The 27,141-nt window shown below is 24.9% G+C and overlaps 1 protein-coding gene across 1 annotated transcript; it reads left to right on the top strand.

The window, feature by feature from the left end:
* LOC111641577 lies at positions 1-26,816 on the top strand. Its single transcript, XM_023387753.1, has 3 exons — positions 1-17; positions 18,136-18,507; positions 26,413-26,816. The coding sequence occupies exons 2-3, from the start codon at positions 18,136-18,138 to the stop codon at positions 26,800-26,802; spliced, it is 762 nt and encodes a 253-aa protein (XP_023243521.1). The 5' UTR covers positions 1-17; the 3' UTR covers positions 26,803-26,816.
* The last annotated feature ends 325 nt before the right edge of the window (positions 26,817-27,141 follow it).

The raw sequence follows: 27,141 nt of genomic DNA, 5'->3' as shown, positions 1-27,141 counted from the left end.
GACAACATACAAAAGAAGTAAGTCATACATTGAAAAATTCTTGACAATTTATATTTTACTTTTTAATTTTTAAAATATTGATTAATAAAATAAATGAATAGGAGTTACATATTAATAAAAATATATTAATCTAATTAATGTAAACTTTATTTTGGTTTGTCTACAAATTTCATTTTATTTTATTATTCTAAGAATAATTCGTAATTTTATTGGTAAAATTATATTTTATACTTCTCTGCTATTATCGTTTCAGTATAGCTGATAGATTCTATAGAATAATTAAATTGTAATATTAGAAATGTATTCAAAATAATATTGCTAAAAATTAAAATATTAATGTTAATTTACTGATTTTTAAAACAAAATTTCTAATATTACTCAAATTATTACACATAAAAAAAACATCAGAGAATTCGAAGCTATTTATAATCTAGAAACAATAGATGAAGGAAGATCATTAGTGGGTTATTTAACGGGTTATTAGAGGTTACAATAATCAGGAAACTAGATTGCTTACTTATTCTAATTTAATTTTAATTTATGCACCTATGCATATATACTAAAGTGTATATATACTTTAATATATGTAGCGTAAATGTTTAGTGTTCGTATTGAACACTGTACAACATAGACTGTACTAATGGTATTTATATAAAATGTTAGGCTATATATTCTTACGATTCGGAGTGAGAATATTAATGAGAATTCAAGTCAAATTTATTGTAATTTTTTCGATTTTTTAAAATCTAAATCATTAAATTAAGCTGGTGATTATATCTAACCATAATAATATTTTATATAAAACAACCCACAGTATTATTAACTTTCTACTGTTTCACGAAAATTTTTCGAACATTATCTCATCTCATTTTTATTATCGTGAAAATATATATGAGCATATTTAAGTTTACTTAGTAAAAAGCTACTAAAAAGTTTATAAATGACAAAACTAAGCATTTTTATAGAAATTAATACAGACAATAACGTCTGAATAAAGTCTTTTTTTCGTCTACTTTGCAATTCTTTCATTTCTTTCGTCCAATTTTCTCTAGAAATGGGGCAATAAAAAAGGAAAAAAGAAATGTTACCTACGCAGCAATACAGTACAAAATTTTAAGGAATGAAACTGTTACATTTTCTAAAATACACAGTACAAAATAATAAAGCACGTGATAAAGAAACCACGAAGATCTAATAATGCGTGTGGTTTTTACAAAGACATGAAGTTTTTGACAATTCTAAAGCTAAAATATATTTTTGACAATTCTAAAGCTCAACAATCTAGAAATCTCAACAAATAAAAGTATCAATAACTCAGTTTGTAAAGAGTCTGTGCTTAGTTAAGTGGAAATTAAATGGCAATACTTCGAAAATATTTTCAGACACAAATGGTTGGAAGTAATGGATAGGATTAATGGCATATGTAATGGTTGAGTAATTGAGCTATAGTGATTAGAAAATGACGTGCAGTATCGTTTCCAAGTGAAATGTAAAATAGCCGCTTTAAAAAATTCATCAACGAGTTTCGTAACTTTCCCGACAACATTTAAAACTGCGTGTGGCACCATCTGTTATGAGATATGACACATAACCATCTGTATCTCCCTACCCCGTCGACCTTTAACCACCAAAATAGAATTGCATAAATTCTTCTAGTACATAAACCTCCTTGCAAAATTACAAAAATTTTCGACAAAAATCATGGGAGTTATTAAGCTTCAAATTAGGTCAACAAAATCGTGCTCCTCACACACACATTCATATACAAAGAAAAAATAAAACGTAAACGTTTCAAGGTACCGAGTCAAAAATGTAAAAATTTTCGGGAGTCATTTTTGACAGATCTCCAAACTTTTCCTCTGTTATATATAACAGAACTGGGAAAGTAAAAATTAAAAGCGTTATCTCTATCTCTAAATACTGCTTCCCGATATGCATAAGTTCTTCGATGCTATTGTATAGAGCGAGTAGCATCCACTCGTTTATATTAGATGTAATAAAATGGGCACTACAGACGAAAAACGGGTCGAGAGGCACTTATCCACTCGTCTCTGTAAGACTAGAGAATTGTCGTGAGAAAACATCCAGAATCGAGTTTGGAGAAAAGATATGATCTCTGAAGACGTAAACAAATGTAGAGAATAGAACCTGTCTCACGAGGATGAATACTGCCCTTAAAAGTAATAAAAAAAATAATAAAATATTACATCTTAATATTTAAAATAAGATAAATGCAAAAAGCACGTTTGTATTAAGAAAATATTGATGTAGCCTTTATGCGAAAATGTTTTTGTAACGTTTGAAAATTAACTTCGTTAATTCTAATATATCGCTTCTTTTAAAGTTAATGTCTATTCCGAGAACTAAAAAATCTCTAGAGAAGAAAATTGGGAGTTTAAAAAAAGAAAAATTTTAATTTAAACTTTTTTTTATCATTAAAACACTTTAACTTAATTTGGGAAAAGTTTAAATCCGAAAATAGAGTCTGTTTTTAAACAGCTTCCATTTTTCATCTGTTTGAAGAAAGAATTTTGCTGTAATTTATAATATGAGTTTTGTAGTAATTTTTGAAATTGTCATTCTGCTTGATCATATCATTTTTCTATAGGCCTATTTTATTTCAGATTAAATATAACTGGGCATTTTCTATAAGGTAGAAAAATTGAAACGTGCCATGTTTACAGAATACAAAGGAATATATAATAAACATCGATTTTGTCCATTACGAATGAATTTAAACTAAAATGGAATCAGCCAACATAGCTAAAGAATGAGGCATGATCCTGTAGTCATCAGCTATGAAAATTTGCTAAGTTTTGATTAGATTCTTAGGAATTTTAATAAAAATGCCAGTACATTTGTTACGCCGAATCAAAGAATGCTACTCATTTCGTAAAGTAGGCAAACGAATTCATAAAATTGAATAATTTTGAATTACCTATTTCGTAAACTCCGCAATTTTTTATTATTTTCCAACAAAATACTGATGTTTGTTTGGCTCATTAAATATGGCTTAGAAAACATTAAACGAAAATTTTAGTATTTTCTTCTTATTTTAAGTTTACTTGATTTCCTGATGATGTTTACTTACATAATACGGATTTAAATAGAAAATACTACAACAGGTATTAGTATTCGGGCATTATTCCACACTGAGTTGGACGTTTATTAGAATTAAACGTTGATTTTACATTAGTTAGATATTACGTAGACATTAAATGATAGATTAGGCATAAATATACACAACAAAATAAAGAAAGCAAAGTACTTACAACAAAAACTTTGAATTTAGAAACTGAAACAACGGTAAACAAAAAAGGAAACACCTGCATGAATTTAGTACAATGCTACATTAGTATCACTTGCCAATTTCATGCCTTTAGAATGAATATTGTGCTCGTAATGCAAAATTTTAAACATTTCACAGAAAGAAAAGAAAAACACACTAGAAATTTAAACAATTAAAACAATTAACGGTTTAAAAACGTTAGGTTCAACGAGTTTTTAGTGTTAAAGCATGTGTATTTTTAAAAGGTTAACTTGCCAGGAAAAGATTTTCTCTGTAAGCCAAATGATATGTATAAGCTCACCAGTAGCAGAATGGACAAAACTACTAAATACTCTTAGTTGATCGTGGGTTCACGAACTGGCCACGTGGAATTTCCGGATTTTCTTCACGTGTGTAACATGTAAATAAAGTCAGTTTTCCATATAAAACTCCTCTTAGGATGCCATTTTTCTCTGGCAGATCGCGTTTGCTTTGTTTTCTCAATCCATAATTATAATTTATTGATAAAGATTATAGTTATACAGCTCTTATACTTATGAAAATATTTATAACTATATAAAATAATTTTTTCTATGCATTTTTTTTTCAATTTTTAACACATAATAAGCTTTTATTAAAATTGACATTTACATACATATTAGATTATTTTACTATAAAAATATTTCAAATGTAACAATGTAAATACATTATTTTTACAATAAAAACAAAAAAATTTCATTTAAAACATATTAATAATTTCGAATTCTTTAATAGAAAATAATAGAAAAATGTATTTGCTGAAAATAGTTTTTTTCAAAAAATATAAATGGTAAAAAATAGAAAAAAAAATCAGTTATCCAATCTGGAAATTTTTAATAAGAAACAAAAAGTTAATTTAAATAGAAAATATTGGAATTTAATTTATAATATTTAATTACTGTATTTTTAATGCATTTTGTACTGATATCTGTTTTTAAAAATTATTGTAATGATTAGCGTAAAATATATGATACAATTAAAAACAACTCTCTAATTAAAGTGAAGGGAAAAAAGTCCTATGAGGTGCTAGTGTTCTAGCGTATCTATTATTTCCATATTTGTTATAAGAATTTGTTGTTGTATCAGTAAGACAACACGAGTGTCCCTATTCCTATATGTGTTTTCTTCGCGTGCTTAACACGAAGAAAACTTGGAAAACTCCATACTGCCAACTCATTAGGACGAACTTAGAAGCAATTATCTCTGATGTTAACCAATAAGAAAATAATAATAAATAAAATTTAAAGCTGAACAATAACTGTATTAAATACTAGAAGGCTTTTTTTTCACTTTTTCAAGACATTTATGTCAATTTATAGTCGTTTCTATTTTCCCCTGTGATGGAGAAATGTGTCTTGACAATTTTAAGCTAAGTATTTTATATAGAGAGCAGATTTGTTTCTCGCCATCAACATTCCAAACTTCTGTCACATCAACCATTTTATAGGATAAAGGATACGGATGATGATTAATTAGAATTTGTCTTCTAGTTGGTGATGACTTTAGCCAAAATATAGACTATTAAAAACAGATGATAAACAAAAGAAAATTAAGTAAAATATTGTGAATTGTGTAAATGCTATTTTCAATAAAGAGTAAAAAAATTGAAGTGAAAAGAAAAGGAGTTGTTCATTTAAACGTGTTGTGACCATTTCCAGATGATTTTACACGAGTCTATTGCATGCAACTGAAAAAAAAAGAAAAGAAAAACACAGCTCTGGTTAAACTTTGTAAATTATTCAACTATTGTAGATTATTTCAAAGTAAAGAATCTTTTTGTTGCAAACATGTTAAAGAAAGAAAAACACTTTTCAGAGACTCAGTAATGAAATTAAGTTACTCTCTCTAAAAGTATAAATTAAATTGTCTACCCCTTTTTTTGCAGGATACGATGTTGCACTCCAGACATCCAATCATCTCATCCCTTTATTAAAAAAAAATTTTTTTAATACATTAAAAATTGGAAAAGACCTAACACTAGACGTACAAATTATATAAGTCTGATGAAAAATGTAGCTAAGATCGAAACAGATTAAAAATGGATAATATAAAAGAAATACCATTTTCGATTTTTGTCGGTGAAAGTAATAACATAAATAGTTGTGAGTGCTATCGTGTGTTATATCTCGCTCAAAAAATAAAAATTACGAATAGAACTTTTAAAATTTTTACCATTGGAGTAACTAGATTGCTCCTCGGGGAAGCCATACCAAACCTTTTCTAAATACATCAAGAAATATTCCTTTAAGAAATGATTGGTGAAGAAAATTCCTTTGTGAATAAGCTTTAAAAAAAAGACACACAATCATTTATATTGATAAAATCTATATTTTATAACTTATTTCCGCTATTATTGCTAGTGAAACTTGTGAAAAGTTACTAAGATTCTCTGAGGAGCTAGTTTGTGCAAATGCATCATAAATGTCAGAGAAAAGTGAGGCATATTCTAAAAACAAATATATTTTCAGGTAAACATAGGATAGTTCAGCATCAGCAAAGTATTTGTCAATGTAATGATGTGTTCAGCGAATTTTAGAAAAATGAAATATGTTAATACAGAGCTTTACATTTGCAATGTTTAATGACAAAGTCAAAAGAGTTGAATTTATTTAATTAAACTAAATTGAAAAATATAACTTTACGAAAGAATATTTCTTATTTGAAAAATTTATATTATTATTGTTTAATATTTTTAATGAATTAACTTAATCGATGAAAATGATAATTCATAGTCTACATGAAAAATATGTAAAGCAGGTTTCTTCTTATAATAGTATTTTATTAGTAAATCGATTCGTTTCGACACTTATTTTTCGTTTTGTAGAGGGTCCGTTTTTGACATGTTTTTACTGTTATTTCATTTCAAAAACATATTATGACTTTTTAAATAAAGTAAATTCTATTTCTTACATTTTATTTAAAGTTAAAAGTTACTTACAATTGTTTAGTAACCACAATAAAATATATCACAATAAAAAAAAACATCCAGGAAAGAGTTACGTAATTTTTCCGGTAGTTAAGATATTTTATTTAAAAATAACTTTTATATTATTAATAAATAAATTGTGTATGTGGCTCCATTTGTTATGAGATTTTATCATAAATGTGTAATGACGTGTGCATTTTAAAATATGATGATTTGGTAAATTACTTTATAGGTATAAAAATTAGTGCAAAATAGCCCATAAACTATCACTTTACTTCAATTTTATTAAATATTCCTTTTTACTTTTGTAGTGGAGCAAGTAAAGTTAATGAACTTTTTTCTTATGAGAGACGGCATAAGATGGGATTCGTTTATGTGCAAAATTAAATACAACCTGTCAGAAACTTTACCACAAACACTACAGATTGGCACTGATCGCTTTGATGTCGTAATTACAAACATTATTAAACCATTGAAAAATTCAAAATTCTTTGGTCAATGCGGTACAAAGATACAAAATTCTATTTCCAAATTGAAAAAATGAGTGATCGCAGTACAAGAATAGATTTTATTTAGAAATTCAAAATCTGAATCTTCTTTGGTGAAGATTAACAGATTACAATACACAGACAATTTTATTCACTAGATGCGGTTTTTCATCCTTTTTATCATCTTTTTTTAGTGAAGAACTTCACTAAAGAAGTTTGATATTTTGAATTTCTAAATAAAATCTATCCTTGTACTGCAATCACTCACTTTTTTCAATTTAGAAATAGAATGCTGTATCTTTGAATATAATTTTGGACATTATAGTACTCTATGTGGCTAGATTTTATTTACAGACTATAAAGAAAATATATCCTCAGTGTTTTACTGTTCAGATGATAATGAACATTACCGTTTATGGAAAAATTTTACTCACAGATAGACCTTGGCGCAATTACCAATTTCGTGAATTTAGCAGGAATATTGCCGAATACATGAAATTGCACATCAATTGCAGATTTTACGAATAATATAAAACGAACAACATTTCCGAATTCGGCGTAATACACGTATTACAACATAATAATTTATATTTAATTTCTATCGTGCAAATTGATTACTTTTAATAATTTTTGGGCGTATATTTTCTTTGAATTTAATATGTAATAATTGTTCATTTTTCAATTATTTCTTTTCAATTTAATAAAATAAAATTGAAGAGTGGTGCCACACCGTTGTGGGGGAATTCAAAATCTTCAAAAACCCCAGAAAGTGTGCACAGGGCGAAAAGAGTTTAAAATGTGGAATAAAATTAAAGGACTAGTACTAAATTTTAGACATAAAAATTTTCATATATAGTAATACATTGAAAGCATTCATTTAAATATTAAATTTGTTATATTTATTATACTTAGTAATGCATTTTTTTTCACATGTTGTAAACGAGAAATTGAGTTTAGATACTTTAGAAAATTTAACTTATGTGTTTCCTTAGAATGAAGTATATAACATATATAAATCATTAAATATATTTTCATTGTTTTAAAATGTAAGTTTCGGTTACAATTTAAGTTATACACAAATATCCTTTCGTCTTGATTTACCTCTTTCTATTCACTTTCTCTATTTTGTCTTTGTTTAGTTTCGCATTGGTTCTCTCAGCGGGATTTCCGGAATTAATAACATGTTTATTTCCTAAATACATAAAATTTTCCTTCATGGAAAATAGGAATATACATTTATATTTTAATCTCTTCTTTACTAAATTCTCTTATACTTAGAAACTAATTAATAAAATTTAAATTTAATCCAAAGTAAATCTAATTCTTAAAAGTATTTCTTTGCTTATTAAATTTATTTGCAAAGTTGTATGTATGAAAGGAAATAGTAAAGATTGTACATATTCTTATTTTATCTTCGTGTACAATGATACATAATTTTAGACACATAATAAATATTTGCTTTATGTAATCTCCAAATAAATTCAAATTCGTTTATTCATTTATTTTTTTCATTTATTCTTGTTTTAAAGCTTGATATAAATTATAATTATTTCATATTTTAAAGTATTATATCAATAATTTAAATAAAATTTATTTAAAAATATGTTTATGTTTTTGTATAAAACTTTAAGTAATAAATATATTCTTTTTTATAACTCAATTAATGCAATTTAAATTCATTTTTCAAAGCAGTTATCTTTAAATTATAAAGATGCAATACTTTAAATCACGAGAAGATAAAAAAAAAAACTTTTTCTAGATACTACAGGATTTTTATTTTCTAAAGAAAGGAAAGCTTTGCAGCATTAATTTACTTTGGAAATTTAAATATATATATATATATACGAGTATATAGTTCAGAATATAAAACTTTTACATTGATCTACAGTTCCTCCTAAATCCTGTTGTGTCTTGAAAGTAATATATTATAGTTTTAATTGAATAATTATACAGTTAAAGCAATGGATATCTGACTGAATATTTCAGCAATTAAAAAGTTTCCACTCAATTTATTAACTAAAAATTAATTTAAAATAATAAAAGTTTCAGAATAATTTTTTATCTTCTATTTAATTTTAATTAGAAGTCTTTTGGCTTTAAGATATACATTCTTCTATAACTTTTATTCATTAATTTACAAAATGTTTTATATTATTTTGGAATAATATAAATGGAATAATCTAACAGAAACGAGTTGTGAAATCGTCATAATGCCAGGCTGCAATTTGTAATCATTTTTTAAAAAATTTATTAAATATACGTTCTCCACCTCAAATTAGTAATGGCTTGCCCCTGTACATCATACTTTTCCTTTAACACCAGAGTCGTGCCGGTCATCTATTTAACTCCTTTCAGGAGAAGTATTTTAAATTGAAATTACGTGACTTTCGGTTTGCATCATAAGATTGTATATAGTTAACGGGGTCACCTATATCTGATCTCGATTTTCATCCATATAATTCCTTTTTCTCGACATTAGGGACAGACATACAGATGACAGTAGGTATTTATATGTCTAAAATTTCTTAATTTGCAGCCCAATTAGCAACATTTCTACTCTGGGGTATTTATATTTTTGTTAAATTATTTTGCGTCATAACATGTAATAATGTCAATTTATAATTTCACAATATTTCACTAATTTCGGTTCATCCGAATTAGGTGTAGTTCCGTTTGATCGGGGAGTTTGGCTTTATTAGATTTTTACATATATATATATATTCATATATGCTGGTAAAATTTTGTTTTTTTATAATAAATATATGTAGCAGTTTATTTTAATTAATTTAAAACATTTTATATAACATTTTTAGCACTAAGAATAACTTTTAACAACTTCTGACATTATTTAGTAATCTCTATTGATTAAAATCAGATGCGAATTTTCCGAACTTTAATGTTTTTTTAAAGATTCTTTAAGTATCTTTAAAGTTCTCTGTTAATTCTGAATGTAAAGCTTTTTAATATTAAGATTAAGAAAACATTAAGAGATTAAAACTGTGTGTAAAACAAAACCATAAAAGAGATATTACGATTCATCACTACATAAAATCTTCGATCAAAACAACTCTTCTGACAAATTTTTCATGGAGTTGTCTTGTTTATTAATGTAAATTAAATATTTTATATTCTTTGTAATATTTAGCACGTATAAAAACTTTTGATTGCTAAAAAATTGACATCTAAACTTTGATTTCTTACTCAAATTACATGCAAATAATGGCAATTTAATCTGCAAAATTTCGCTTTTATTTGTCATTTATGGTGACCTGGTCTTTTGTGTATTGGTTATCGTGGATTAAAGTCGAATCTGACCTCAATAATCCATTACAATTTATAAGGATCTATCTTATTCGAACCAGAATCTTTCATATCAACATGAGAATTTCTTACCATGTTTTGCTAACGAGATTTTGATTTAATATGCACTTTTTTTGAGATGTGTTGAACATGATTTAATGTGATGTTTTGTATCTGTGTTTTTTTTCCCTCATATATGAATAGTTTTTTCCGATTGCTAAAACTGTCGAAGGAACATAAGCGATTTTGCTATTAAAAGTTCGTCATATTTGATTTTCAAATACAGTATCTAATATTGCATAAGGAAATTACTGTAATATTTTTTGTGCGTGTTTTCTTATTTAAAATACTTTTTAAATACTTAAATAACTTTTATTAATTTTACTTTGAGGCATTATTATTGAATAGCTTTTAATTATTTACTCTCTTAAATATATTGAATCATTATCATAGTATGTTTAGAAGTAGGAACTATATTTGTATTATTGTTCGTATTATATATACAGTAATTTAGTCTTTCCATTCTCATTTATAATAATTTATAAATTTTTATTCTCTACTTCTATGACTATAGAATTTCTGTATTTGTGTCAATAGTTTCAAAAATGAGAAATTTCTTCCGAAATATCCCAATACAACACAATAGTTGATAATAAATAATTAATATTGTTGATTATAATAAGAATTGACATGCCAAATGCCAGATTCTTACTAGGGAGCCACAATATACTATAGTTCTGAGAAGCACCATAACACTTTTTACGAGTATTACTAAAAGTACGAAAAGCACAATAACTCTACATTAATAAAGAACATCAAGGTTAATGTATATTTCTTGACGGGTTTTGAGTAGATGTAAGGTGTACTGCTGTATTTAATACTCGTTTCTGTAGTACATTAAAAAAAACCACGTTGGCAGGTGGTACAATTTACTGGTACAAAAATATTGAAAGAAATATGTCTCTTTCCACCTTATAAATAAACTTCTATGAAAGAGAAATAGGGGTGCCGCAAGAAAAATTACCAAGTTGGAAGTCCTACCATTAGAAAAACGTTGAAAATACTGCCCTAAACTGTAGTTTGTTTAGCTCGATTGTAAATCCTGCTTCTATGAAATAGAAAAAAATATTACGAGTAATTTTAAAATTAAAAAATAATAATTTTATAGAGTATAATTTTAATTTTTCATTTTTTAATAAAATGTTTATTGAAATTTTCTGAATCGCTAAGTTTAAATTATATTATTAAAGATTCCAGAAAAAATAACTTTATCGAGCATTCGTATAAATATTTCTGTTAAATTAAACTTTCTAAAACTTTAAAATGAATTTAACTTCATTTTTTTAATGTGTTATTACTTAAAAAATGTATTTTAACAATTTAATTTTGAATATTTAAAATTATCCCTCTGAATAAAAGTTTTCATTTCTAATCTGAAAAGTTATTTTCATAAATTTTTAGAGTAATCTGTTTAATCGATTAATCTTTATAACTTGAAAATCGATTACAATTAATCGATTATTTGTAGAAACCGAAGCCTCTAAACAAAGTCAGAATAAAATTAATTACTCGGATATAGAGATCATCGCATAATTCTTAATTAATGCATCTTTAATAGCATTCAATTTATAATTTACATTAATTAAACAAACTGTTAATATATGTAAAGATGAGAGAAATGAGATTGTAATTTTAAAAATAGATAAGTAAATATTTGAATAACTGAAACATTTAAAGTATTTATGATTAAATATTTCATTTTTAATTAGCTAAAGAGAAAATTTCGATAATTATACATTAAAATTAATGAAAAATTAATTAATATATATAAATCTACTACTACGAATTTCGTTATATTTATATTAATAGAGCATCGCATGTTTATACAATTAACAATCTAAGTTACTAATAAAAACAATACGAATAATTTAAGATAATTATAAAATTATAATAAATTAGGGAATTTATATTAATAATTACTGTCGATATTTAAAATAATAAACTTATTAATAGATCTAATTTGAGTTATGTAAATTGTTTATAATACATAGTGAGTATACAGTACAAGCGATGCTTAATGCTAAGTTATACAGGGTTATACAATAACTGAGCAAAAGACTCTGATGTAACAATTATTTATAAGACCCACAAAGTTTATATTTACGTTAAGTCACAAACATGAATACACACCTACATACCTATATATACACAAATACACGCACTTATTTATGGGGACCCATAATGTTTATATCTGTATTTTCGTTAAGTTACAAACAGAAGCATACACATCCAGACACACACTGTGTCTATGTGTAAATGTGTGTGTACTTTGTATGGAATATTTAACAATTATTATTTTTTCTTCTCAAGATGTTATCTAAATTGAACTTGGTTCTCCAAAGGTTTAGGTCTCAATGGGTCGCCTCTATTTGCCACTGAGGGTGATTGAAAAGTCTTCCTACATAGATGTGTGTGTGTGTTCATACACACTTTATCTCATTATGCAATCATTTATAAATTACAGAACATGATATATATGAGTGCAATTTACTCCTGATGATAGCACGTTTGATATTTACGCATACACACGCATCACAAATATGACTATTTCAATAGACTTTTTGTAAAGGAACTTTATTATGTTTTTATTCATTATTTCATCAATTTAATATCGTATTGTTCACATTTTGTAAAATATTATTTTTGTGTGTTACACGGAGAAAAAATCACAGCCTGTTGAAACAGATTTCCTCTTCTTTATTACAATAAAATAATAAAATATGTATGTTACACTACAGAAAAAATGTTTTTAAATATATAGGCCTAATTATTCCTAATCGGTTGAAATAATTTAATTAAACTTTGTGAAATTTACTGTTAATAATATCTATTCAGTATATTCATTAATAATCTGCAGTATTCATTTAATATAATATATTCTATTAACTACAATCGATCATTTCAAATAAAGAGATTATGCATAAATAGAGATAGCACTTGATAATTCTCCACTTAGATATATTCATACAATGATATATGCAATAAAGTGATATCAATGCTAACGAATTTTATCAAATTTAATAACTTCAAAGTATCGGACAATGAATGTAATTTCAGATAATTTCTATTTTGTATCATCACTGTAAAATTATTAATATTTAATAAGAGAATTAAGCTCAAACTATGTTAATAACAGCATTCAAAAATTAATTTATATAAAATTTTTAATTGTTTTAACTATATTTACCTGCAATTTAATTTTAATTAAATAATAAAAATAAGTTTTATAATGTAAGATAGATAAAGGTGTGACTTAATTGTTAACAGGAAAAGTATGATGTACAGGGGCAAGACACTATTAAAATTGAGAGCATTGCTACGATGTCACAATAAATAATTGTTCGTTAAATTAATTTTTTTAATTTAAATAAGAGTTAAAATAAATAATTTATTAATCATATGTTTTTTTTGTATGATTTTATATCGATTTTAAAACAATTTTCGAGGTAAACTTTTAAAGTTTTTGATGAATGTTGACTTAGAAAATATAAGTATTTAATTTGCTTTTTTTGTGAACTAGTAAGTTCGAATTTTCTATCTTATACAAAAGCTAAGACCTCAGAGTTATTTTGCTTCAATGAATAAATCTTTTCAATGAATAGCTCTGACTGAAAGATTTTAAAAGTTTATTTTCCGATAGAGTGATAACGGAGCGATTATTTTGAAATTTTGAAGCTATAATTTAACTTAGTTATAACTTAAATATACAACGTTATAAAATTTAAATCGAATTTCAAAGATTTAAATTTACGAATATTACCACTAAAATTAAAAAGAAAAAACAACAACAAAAATTACAATATATTTAAATAACTTAAATTGCAAATTATAAGTTTTAACTCTAAAGTTTCGTTCTTTAAACATTATCTTCAATTAAACACATTTTCTATTTTTATTTTGAAAGCGAAAAGCTTGTGTTATTGTAAAAGAACTAATACAATTTTTTTTTTAATATAGAGGGAAAATTAGTTTCTAAATTTTATTCTAATGTTAACAATTGAAATCGAAATTTAAATTAAAGAATGGTACTGTATGTCTTGGGCCTAACAGAGGTAAGATGGACCCGGGACTAATGTATAGAGTGGAAAAAAATAGAGAGGATTATAAGTTATTGATACTAAATAAAAAGGGGCAAAATAATAGTAAATAAATGTTAGATATGATACTAATATTAATATTGAAAACGTTAAAAAAAAAGTACAGTTGTTTTATTCATCATCAGTGTAAAACAGGTACAATTATATATTATTCGTGACTGTCTCAGACAGAGCGTAGAATGGATTTGCAAATCAACTCTATGCTCTTGGTCTGAGTTGTCACGAATGAATTTTCTATCATTTACATATTTTTTTAGTTGTTTTAGAATAAATGAATATTCTGTGTCGAATAGTAGGACCAAATGAACTTTTTATTCCATTTAGTGTTTCTGTTTTCTCTTTACTCTCTCTCTTCTTTTAATTTTTCGAAGAAAACGAATTTAAGCCAGAATTCTCGTTAAATTTAATATATGAAATAATAAAATATCACATTGTTTAGATTTATTTAAATCTCATTATTATAATTACTTATACAAAACCATAAAAATTGGGATATTTCGAGATTAAAGAGAGTATCATCGTTTATATGATTAAATAATTGGTTGGATTCCTTCATTTTTTTAAAAGTCAAAATATATCTTACTATTATGTGTACTGTTAATATTCATATTCATAGCTTTACAATAAATATTGTTATAGTAATAATAAATTAAACTGAGAATTGTCAATAATTAGTTAATAGCATCAAGTAATAGCGACTTTACTTTTAAATACGATATTTTTATTTATTCTTTAAAATAATTCTTTAAATTATCTTACAGTAGACAGAACCACTTTTCGAACTAGCACAAATCTGAAATTCAAAGTAAATATATAAATTTTTACTTTGAATTTCAGAGAAGTAAATTGTATAATATAATAGGTTTATGTACTTTATAGGTCTGGGGAAATCAAATTATTTGTTCAGGCCTACAAATATGTTACACTTCTCATGATTACGATTTGTGCTGGTTTGAAAGTGGTCCTATCCAAGGGCGTCCACAAAAATTTTCTAGGGAGTAAAGTCTTGGATACGAATAATTACATCAATATATTTTTATTTAATATTTGGAGTTTTTTTCACAAATAGATTCAATACCAAATGACAAAGTCTTATGGTCGAGGGTGTAAAGTTATGCATATCTCAATCATTTCTTCAATTATAATTTGTGAATTTTTTTATTAAACTCTAGAGGGCTTGATTCCCCTTTTCTCCCTCTATGGATGCCCACGGTTCTATCTATTGTATTATCATTATAATTTTCCACAGATCATTACTGATGTCTTGTTTTATATAAAATAATGTATTTAAGAACATTTTTAGCAGGTTTTTGAATTTAATGAAAGAAATTTCTTAATTTATTATTAAAATAATCGAGATTTTGTATAAATTTATATAAAGATATAAACTAATTGTTTTAGCTCCTTTTTTAGTAAACCAGATAGGTAATTTATTATTTTATAAAACAAATAGCTTAAAATTAAATTTACTAATTTTTCGATAAGAAACACTGGCCACACGTATCTAAACATATAATGATCATAACAAGTGTATTTCTATAAATACAAGCCTGAATTTATCATTTTACTTTTCCAAGTCTATGTATAAACTTATTATATTAGGAAATTTAGTTATTATGACTAAATTTTATAAAAAAATTCATATATTCACTTTTATTATCAGAGTCAAAAATTGAATTTTTAATTTCTTAGCAAGATATGAACGTATGTAATGCAATGCTTTATAACATGTCTATGTAATTACTTAAATAATTATTAAAAATAAAAATTAACTAGGAAAATAAACATTTTGTTTTTAATTTATTAAATTTTATTAGTCTTGCTTCTCATAAATTTTAACGTTTGGACAAATTCCTAAGTTTCCTATGTCTAAAACCGGTTCGAATATAGTTGTTTTATTATTAAATTTAGTCAATTTTTTTTTACATTTACTCCGTATATCTTGAATTTAAAAATTCTAATTCAATTAACTGTTTATGTTCTTTCCTTAAAACTTAATTTATAAATACCGTAAAGTAAGAAATAAACAGAATACTTTGCAAATTGTTTCATTGTACACTTGTTTTAATAGAGAGTAAGTATGAGACACTAAACAATTTCCAGTGTGAGCCTACAGTATAAAATCCTAATTTTCTTTTAATAAGAGAGAGCTCGTACCTATTTTTAGTTTATGACCACAGGAAATCCTGATCCACACAATTTTATAAACTTTTTTTTCAAAATTTCAAACATAATTTTTAACGAAATAAATTTATTTCTTTTCTTTAATTAGCATTTAAATACTCTGTTTGTCATTCTTATAATAAGAGTTGTCAACATTTGTCTTAGTGTGTAAATAAGTTATAATTATTTGTCATTTAATAATAATAAATCAAGTAAACGATTTAATTCAATGATACTCTTAAACTTTAAATAATTCTGATTAAATTACAATAAATGTTTTCATTAAATAAAATTTTAAAATAGTAAATTATTTTGTTATCGTAATTGAAATTGTATTACTTTACTAATTTTATAGCTTGGCCCATAAATTAGTTAACTTAACGATACATAAGCTTAGTCAGGTGTCATCGTTAGGGTAACATAAGGAATAGGTTTATGTATAATTCATTTTGTAGGGGAATTTAAGAATACTTATATACGTATTTTTCATTTAGGAATAAGAAATGCCTCTTTACACCTTTCTGAATGGTCTTTGTATACCACGTACACTTATGAATACGAATAATAAACTAAACTTGTTAAATTTACTTTGTTTTTTTGAATAATTTTTCTACAATTTTTAAAATGGTTAAATGGCATTTGGTCCACCCTATAGCCTAATTAATTTTTTTCAATTACAGTAGTTTATTGAATTAATATGAGTAAGCTTATGTGTAATATATGAAAAAAACTTCCATTGACAGCTTCAATTATAAAATACGATACTTTAACTTGATTTTTATAAAACTAATATTTTAAATAAGCATCATGTTACATGATATAATAGCAATATTTTCTAAATTTATCCGTCTTGAATCATCCAAAATGTTATTAAGAAACTTGTTTTCTTAATAACATTTTGGATGATGATGAAATATGCGTAAGTTAAAGTAACTTTATCTTATTTAACTTTGTATAAGATCAAAGCAAACTGAATAATTTTATTAAACATGTTTTAATAATTAAATATTTTCTCGGGTTTTATTTTTAAGATACTTTTAACGAATTTAAAATTAGATCAATTTTTGTTTTCTTATAACTTAATTGTTTAGTCAATTCAATAATAATTCATTTTAAAGTACAATTTAAAGTCAGAAAGTTTCAAAATGTCGATATTTAAAATTGTATCCCAAAATTACATTGTCTTAATTATGTTTTCTTTTATTAAATGTCTATTTTAAGAATGTATAATGGAAATTTTTAAAGAATTTTCTAATTTTTCTTAATCTTTCTTCTTATTTTTTCAATTTGAAAAAGTTGTAGACCTATAAATTCTCACTGTCGCCCGCTGGCTGTCAGTCGGTCCTTCCTTAATCTCGAGAAAAGTGTTAGATAGATGAAACTTGAGACCAGATATGGAAGGCGTAGGGTAGGAGGCCCAGATTAACTGTATAGGAACATCTCATATAGGCAGAAAGTCACGTTACTTCAATTCAAATCTCCTCCCCTGTAGGAGTTAGATGACCGGCACGACTCCATCATTAAAGGAAAAGTATGATGTATAGGGGCAAGATATTACAATTTTGAGATGGAAAGCATATATTTTACATTGAATAAATTAAAAATAAAATATTTCTTAGCTTTATTTCGAATTTTTTATTAGAGATTAGAATTTATTCTTATCTAAAACAAAACTATAACATTTTTAACATTAAAAAAAAAATCAATTCTTGAATGTGTTCCACCTCTCTAAATTTACTGATAACAATTTTAAATATATTAAATAGTTAAAAAATATTATTTTTTATGTTACAGATGATGGTTAAAAATCGCCATATTATAATGATATTTACATTGATTGGAGTAATGGCAAGTTTAGCTCAATTAAACGAAGAACCAGACTTGGATTCTCTTTTACCGGTTGCTGTTTCAGAAGCGGAATTGGAAAACGATTCCAAAATTGGATCCGAAGAATTTTTCAAGCGTAAATTTACTCCGTGGGGTGGCAAAAGATCTATTCCTTTTGATGAAATTGTATTTCAGAAACGTCAATTCACACCATGGGGTGGTAAGAGAACCATGAAAGCTTTGAGTGACCGAAGAGGCTTTACACCTTGGGGAGGTAAAAGAAACTTTAGCAATTGGAATAGAAAAAGAAACTTTAACCCGTGGGGTGGCAAACGAAACGAATTTTCTTCTGAATAAAAAATAAAATAAAATAAAACAAGTAAAACTCAAGAAATTATTTCGATTGTATTTGAATAAAAATTTATGTGAATAAAAAAATATATTCAATAATTATAATGAATTATTCGTTGATTTTTTTAAATACATTTTAACACACAAAGGGGTATTATTTATTTATTTTTTTTTTAAATTAAAACTTACTTTAAACGATATAAATCTATAAATAACGTTTAAATCTTTATGAATAATATATATTCTGAGCCAAAATTCATATTTAATAATCAATTGAATATCAATAAGTGAGATGAATTTACGTAATTAATTTATTCAAATTTATCACGTATGGTTTAATAAAAGAAAAATTCCTTAATACATTGATTTAATAATAAATTTTAAAATTATTAATTAAATTAAATCGCTATATAAAACGCTATTAAATAAAATTATCGACTTTATTTAATATATAAATAAGGTGGCCCAAAAGCCAGTTAACAGAAAATGTTTTTTTTTTTATAATGTATTTTGGTTTACTGACTTTTGAACCGTACTGTATTATATTATATGTTCCAAATTACGAATAAAACAAAAGATTTTTTTTACAAGTTATATAAAATATTCCACGATAGTTAATTACCTCTGTAATATATAAGACACAAATCTTAAATTAAATCCTAAATTTCATTAAAATTCATTAAGAGCTTAAATGCCATTTTAATGATAAATAAACTCGAAACGATTGATAAATTTGTTTCATTTCACAATTGAAAGACGTAGGAAGTGTTAAATTTAAAATTTTTACATTGATATAAATATTTAAACATGTTATATCATTGTAACAATTAATGTCACATTAGATGAAAGTTTCGCTTTATTGATGTAAGATTTTAGCATTTGTATCGAAAATTTAAATGAGATAAATTGAAAGCTATTATATATATATATACTTATTAACAAGTTTATCAAAATGTTTACTCTTAATGTTTAATTTTAGAATTTCTAACTGAACTTTGAACTCTCAAAAATCTGCTCGATTTAAGTTTTCATCAATTAGATCTTTTTATAAGCGTTTTAAAAAAAATAATAATAAAATATTAATTTTAAATATTTAAATTTTTCTCATTTGAAATTCAAAACATTTCATTTCATAATCTAAATTGAATAATTTTGCTATTAGTTTTAAAAATTTGATATCCATTAATAAATAAACTTTTGATTTATCACCGTCGTACTGCCTCGAATTTATGATGTCCCTCCAGCTCTTTTTTTATATAAAAAAAAAAAATTTTTAAAAGTTTAGAAAAATTATTAAAGTATAAAACGTTAATAATTAATTTAGAATAAAGTTTAATTAACAGAAATATTTTCAAATTTTCATTCCCATTCAGAGTAATAACATACAATCTGAATCTTTATAACGCACTCCAACATTAAAAAGGATATTTTTGGAGAAATTTGATGATAATTAGAAATAAATATAATTTATTAAATAGGAAAACGTGTAGACTTTTAGAATGTAAAAGAGTATCAGTGTCGCTTTATACCTTCTTGGGGGTCCATGCGAATTTGAATTAAATGAGTCCACGTATAGTACAGTACTGAATTCAGCCTTTTTCTTCGAGGAAATTATCTGAGGGGAATATTTTCTTATAAAAGATTGGTTTGAGGGGTCCCTGGTCAATTTCCCTTTTTGCCCATAGGAAAACGTACTGAAAAGTATCCTGAATTAAGATGCAACCCAATTTAAGTTATGTGAAAAAGTGAGTCTTAAGTAAGGTATTTTATCTAAAGTTTTTATTAAAAATAAAATAAAACATTCATTTAAAAAATGTTCCTTTAAATGCTTAAATCTTTATATATATTTTTTATTAATTAAATTAATTAAATAAAACTTAAATATTAAATTTTTTCTGAGTTGTTTTAAGATTAATTTCAGAAAAGCCTTGAAATTCGCCATAAATTGTTTAAAGTTTTAACATCAATTAATGAAAATTAATTAAATCTAATATACAATTAAGTTTCGATTTTCCATTGTTAATATTCTAATTAACAAATAAAGTTTATTTCGATGGAAATTTAGCTAAAGTCGAAACTATAAATTTCTAATTTCTAATTATCATTGAATATTATTAAAGAATTTGCTTCCAGGTAAGAATTCGATTGAGCGAAAACTTTGTAAATTATTAACTTGTAACATAATATTACAATTAAANCGCCTCTATTTGCCACTGAGGGTGATTGAAAAGTCTTCCTACATAGATGTGTGTGTGTGTTCATACACACTTTATCTCATTATGCAATCATTTATAAATTACAGAATGTGATATATATGAGTGCAATTTACTCCTGATGATAGCACGTTTGATATTTACGCATACACACGCATCACAAATATGACTATTTCAATAGACTTTTTGTAAAGGAACTTTATTATGTTTTTATTCATTATTTCATCAATTTAATATCGTATTGTTCACATTTTGTAAAATATTATTTTTGTGTGTTACACGGAGAAAAAATCACAGCCTGTTGAAACAGATTTCCTCTTCTTTATTACAATAAAATAATAAAATATGTATGTTACACTACAGAAAAAATGTTTTTAAATATATAGGCCTAATTATTCCTAATCGGTTGAAATAATTTAATTAAACTTTGTGAAATTTACTGTTAATAATATCTATTCAGTATATTCATTAATAATCTGCAGTATTCATTTAATATAATATATTCTATTAACTACAATCGATCATTTCAAATAAAGAGATTATGCATAAATAGAGATAGCACTTGATAATTCTCCACTTAGATATATTCATACAATGATATATGCAATAAAGTGATATCAATGCTAACGAATTTTATCAAATTTAATAACTTCAAAGTATCGGACAATGAATGTAATTTCAGATAATTTCTATTTTGTATCATCACTGTAAAATTATTAATATTTAATAAGAGAATTAAGCTCAAACTATGTTAATAACAGCATTCAAAAATTAATTTATATAAAATTTTTAATTGTTTTAACTATATTTACCTGCAATTTAATTTTAATTAAATAATAAAAATAAGTTTTATAATGTAAGATAGATAAAGGTGTGACTTCATTGTTAACAGGAAAAGTATGATGTACAGGGGCAAGACACTATTAAAATTGAGAGCATTGCTACGATGTCACAATAAATAATTGTTCGTTAAATTAATTTTTTTAATTTAAATAAGAGTTAAAATAAATAATTTATTAATCATATGTTTTTTTGGTATGATTTTATATCGATTTTAAAACAATTTTCGAGGTAAACTTTTAAAGTTTTTGATGAATGTTGACTTAGAAAATATAAGTATTTAATTTGCTTTTTTTGTGAACTAGTAAGTTCGAATTTTCTATCTTATACAAAAGCTAAGACCTCAGAGTTATTTTGCTTCAATGAATAAATCTTTTCAATGAATAGCTCTGACTGAAAGATTTTAAAAGTTTATTTTCCGATAGAGTGATAACGGAGCGATTATTTTGAAATTTTGAAGCTATAATTTAACTTAGTTATAACTTAAATATACAACGTTATAAAATTTAAATCGAATTTCAAAGATTTAAATTTACGAATATTACCACTAAAATTAAAAAGAAAAAACAACAACAAAAATTACAATATATTTAAATAACTTAAATTGCAAATTATAAGTTTTAACTCTAAAGTTTCGTTCTTTAAACATTATCTTCAATTAAACACATTTTCTATTTTTATTTTGAAAGCGAAAAGCTTGTGTTATTGTAAAAGAACTAATACAATTTTTTTTTTAATATAGAGGGAAAATTAGTTTCTAAATTTTATTCTAATGTTAACAATTGAAATCGAAATTTAAATTAAAGAATGGTACTGTATGTCTTGGGCCTAACAGAGGTAAGATGGACCCGGGACTAATGTATAGAGTGGAAAAAAAATAGAGAGGATTATAAGTTATTGATACTAAATAAAAAGGGGCAAAATAATAGTAAATAAATGTTAGATATGATACTAATATTAATATTGAAAACGTTAAAAAAAAAGTACAGTTGTTTTATTCATCATCAGTGTAAAACAGGTACAATTATATATTACTCGTGACTGTCTCAGATAGAGCGTAGAATGGATTTGCAAATCAACTCTATGCTCTTGGTCTGAGTTGTCACGAATGAATTTTCTATCATTTACATATTTTTTTAGTTGTTTTAGAATAAATGAATATTCTGTGTCGAATAGTAGGACCAAATGAACTTTTTATTCCATTTAGTGTTTCTGTTTTCTCTTTACTCTCTCTCTTCTTTTAATTTTTCGAAGAAAACGAATTTAAGCCAGAATTCTCGTTAAATTTAATATATGAAATAATAAAATATCACATTGTTTAGATTTATTTAAATCTCATTATTATAATTACTTATACAAAACCATAAAAATTGGGATATTTCGAGATTAAAGAGAGTATCATCGTTTATATGATTAAATAATTGGTTGGATTCCTTCATTTTTTTAAAAGTCAAAATATATCTTACTATTATGTGTACTGTTAATATTCATATTCATAGCTTTACAATAAATATTGTTATAGTAATAATAAATTAAACTGAGAATTGTCAATAATTAGTTAATAGCATCAAGTAATAGCGACTTTACTTTTAAATACGATATTTTTATTTATTCTTTAAAATAATTCTTTAAATTATCTTACAGTAGACAGAACCACTTTTCGAACTAGCACAAATCTGAAATTCAAAGTAAATATATAAATTTTTACTTTGAATTTCAGAGAAGTAAATTGTATAATATAATAGGTTTATGTACTTTATAGGTCTGGGGAAATCAAATTATTTGTTCAGGCCTACAAATATGTTACACTTCTCATGATTACGATTTGTGCTGGTTTGAAAGTGGTCCTATCCAAGGGCGTCCACAAAAATTTTCTAGGGGGTAAAGTCTTGGATACGAATAATTACATCAATATATTTTTATTTAATATTTGGAGTTTTTTTCACAAATAGATTCAATACCAAATGACAAAGTCTTATGGTCGAGGGTGTAAAGTTATGCATATCTCAATCATTTCTTCAATTATAATTTGTGAATTTTTTTATTAAACTCTAGAGGGCTTGATTCCCCTTTTCTCCCTCTATGGATGCCCACGGTTCTATCTATTGTATTATCATTATAATTTTCCACAGATCATTACTGATGTCTTGTTTTATATAAAATAATGTATTTAAGAACATTTTTAGCAGGTTTTTGAATTTAATGAAAGAAATTTCTTAATTTATTATTAAAATAATCGAGATTTTGTATAAATTTATATAAAGATATAAACTAATTGTTTTAGCTCCTTTTTTAGTAAACCAGATAGGTAATTTATTATTTTATAAAACAAATAGCTTAAAATTAAATTTACTAATTTTTCGATAAGAAACACTGGCCACACGTATCTAAACATATAATGATCATAACAAGTGTATTTCTATAAATACAAGCCTGAATTTATCATTTTACTTTTCCAAGTCTATGTATAAACTTATTATATTAGGAAATTTAGTTATTATGACTAAATTTTATAAAAAAATTCATATATTCACTTTTATTATCAGAGTCAAAAATTGAATTTTTAATTTCTTAGCAAGATATGAACGTATGTAATGCAATGCTTTATAACATGTCTATGTAATTACTTAAATAATTATTAAAAATAAAAATTAACTAGGAAAATAAACATTTTGTTTTTAATTTATTAAATTTTATTAGTCTTGCTTCTCATAAATTTTAACGTTTGGACAAATTCCTAAGTTTCCTATGTCTAAAACCGGTTCGAATATAGTTGTTTTATTATTAAATTTAGTCAATTTTTTTTTACATTTACTCCGTATATCTTGAATTTAAAAATTCTAATTCAATTAACTGTTTATGTTCTTTCCTTAAAACTTAATTTATAAATACCGTAAAGTAAGAAATAAACAGAATACTTTGCAAATTGTTTCATTGTACACTTGTTTTAATAGAGAGTAAGTATGAGACACTAAACAATTTCCAGTGTGAGCCTACAGTATAAAATCCTAATTTTCTTTTAATAAGAGAGAGCTCGTACCTATTTTTAGTTTATGACCACAGGAAATCCTGATCCACACAATTTTATAAACTTTTTTTTCAAAATTTCAAACATAATTTTTAACGAAATAAATTTATTTCTTTTCTTTAATTAGCATTTAAATACTCTGTTTGTCATTCTTATAATAAGAGTTGTCAACATTTGTCTTAGTGTGTAAATAAGTTATAATTATTTGTCATTTAATAATAATAAATCAAGTAAACGATTTAATTCAATGATACTCTTAAACTTTAAATAATTCTGATTAAATTACAATAAATGTTTTCATTAAATAAAATTTTAAAATAGTAAATTATTTTGTTATCGTAATTGAAATTGTATTACTTTACTAATTTTATAGCTTGGCCCATAAATTAGTTAACTTAACGATACATAAGCTTAGTCAGGTGTCATCGTTAGGGTAACATAAGGAATAGGTTTATGTATAATTCATTTTGTAGGGGAATTTAAGAATACTTATATACGTATTTTTCATTTAGGAATAAGAAATGCCTCTTTACACCTTTCTGAATGGTCTTTGTATACCACGTACACTTATGAATACGAATAATAAACTAAACTTGTTAAATTTACTTTGTTTTTTTGAATAATTTTTCTACAATTTTTAAAATGGTTAAATGGCATTTGGTCCACCCTATAGCCTAATTAATTTTTTTCAATTACAGTAGTTTATTGAATTAATATGAGTAAGCTTATGTGTAATATATGAAAAAAACTTCCATTGACAGCTTCAATTATAAAATACGATACTTTAACTTGATTTTTATAAAACTAATATTTTAAATAAGCATCATGTTACATGATATAATAGCAATATTTTCTAAATTTATCCGTCTTGAATCATCCAAAATGTTATTAAGAAACTTGTTTTCTTAATAACATTTTGGATGATGATGAAATATGCGTAAGTTAAAGTAACTTTATCTTATTTAACTTTGTATAAGATCAAAGCAAACTGAATAATTTTATTAAACATGTTTTAATAATTAAATATTTTCTCGGGTTTTATTTTTAAGATACTTTTAACGAATTTAAAATTAGATCAATTTTTGTTTTCTTATAACTTAATTGTTTAGTCAATTCAATAATAATTCATTTTAAAGTACAATTTAAAGTCAGAAAGTTTCAAAATGTCGATATTTAAAATTGTATCCCAAAATTACATTGTCTTAATTATGTTTTCTTTTATTAAATGTCTATTTTAAGAATGTATAATGGAAATTTTTAAAGAATTTTCTAATTTTTCTTAATCTTTCTTCTTATTTTTTCAATTTGAAAAAGTTGTAGACCTATAAATTCTCACTGTCGCCCGCTGGCTGTCAGTCGGTCCTTCCTTAATCTCGAGAAAAGTGTTAGATAGATGAAACTTGAGACCAGATATGGAAGGCGTAGGGTAGGAGGCCCAGATTAACTGTATAGGAACATCTCATATAGGCAGAAAGTCACGTTACTTCAATTCAAATCTCCTCCCCTGTAGGAGTTAGATGACCGGCACGACTCCATCATTAAAGGAAAAGTATGATGTATAGGGGCAAGATATTACAATTTTGAGATGGAAAGCATATATTTTACATTGAATAAATTAAAAATAAAATATTTCTTAGCTTTATTTCGAATTTTTTATTAGAGATTAGAATTTATTCTTATCTAAAACAAAACTATAACATTTTTAACATTAAAAAAAAAATCAATTCTTGAATGTGTTCCACCTCTCTAAATTTACTGATAACAATTTTAAATATATTAAATAGTTAAAAAATATTATTTTTTATGTTACAGATGATGGTTAAAAATCGCCATATTATAATGATATTTACATTGATTGGAGTAATGGCAAGTTTAGCTCAATTAAACGAAGAACCAGACTTGGATTCTCTTTTACCGGTTGCTGTTTCAGAAGCGGAATTGGAAAACGATTCCAAAATTGGATCCGAAGAATTTTTCAAGCGTAAATTTACTCCGTGGGGTGGCAAAAGATCTATTCCTTTTGATGAAATTGTATTTCAGAAACGTCAATTCACACCATGGGGTGGTAAGAGAACCATGAAAGCTTTGAGTGACCGAAGAGGCTTTACACCTTGGGGAGGTAAAAGAAACTTTAGCAATTGGAATAGAAAAAGAAACTTTAACCCGTGGGGTGGCAAACGAAACGAATTTTCTTCTGAATAAAAAATAAAATAAAATAAAACAAGTAAAACTCAAGAAATTATTTCGATTGTATTTGAATAAAAATTTATGTGAATAAAAAAAATATATTCAATAATTATAATGAATTATTCGTTGATTTTTTTAAATACATTTTAACACACAAAGGGGTATTANCCTTTATAGATCAAATATTTTTAATAGAATTTACTTGTTAACCGTATAAAAACTGCCTATTGACATACTCAAAAAACTTTACTAAACCTCTTTATAAAATCAAGAATCTGTTAAAAACGCATTGAAAAATCACTAAAAAATCTAGAAATAAAATGAGAATTTAAAAAGACATTTTTTTTCTTCGAG

Source organism: Centruroides sculpturatus, unplaced genomic scaffold (assembly GCF_000671375.1).
Source record: "Centruroides sculpturatus isolate CEXI.00-Female unplaced genomic scaffold, Cexi_2.0 scaffold1390, whole genome shotgun sequence".
Lineage (NCBI taxonomy): Eukaryota > Metazoa > Arthropoda > Arachnida > Scorpiones > Buthidae > Centruroides > Centruroides sculpturatus.
Note: the sequence above shows the minus strand (reverse complement) of the source record. Positions and strands in the feature narration are given on the sequence as shown.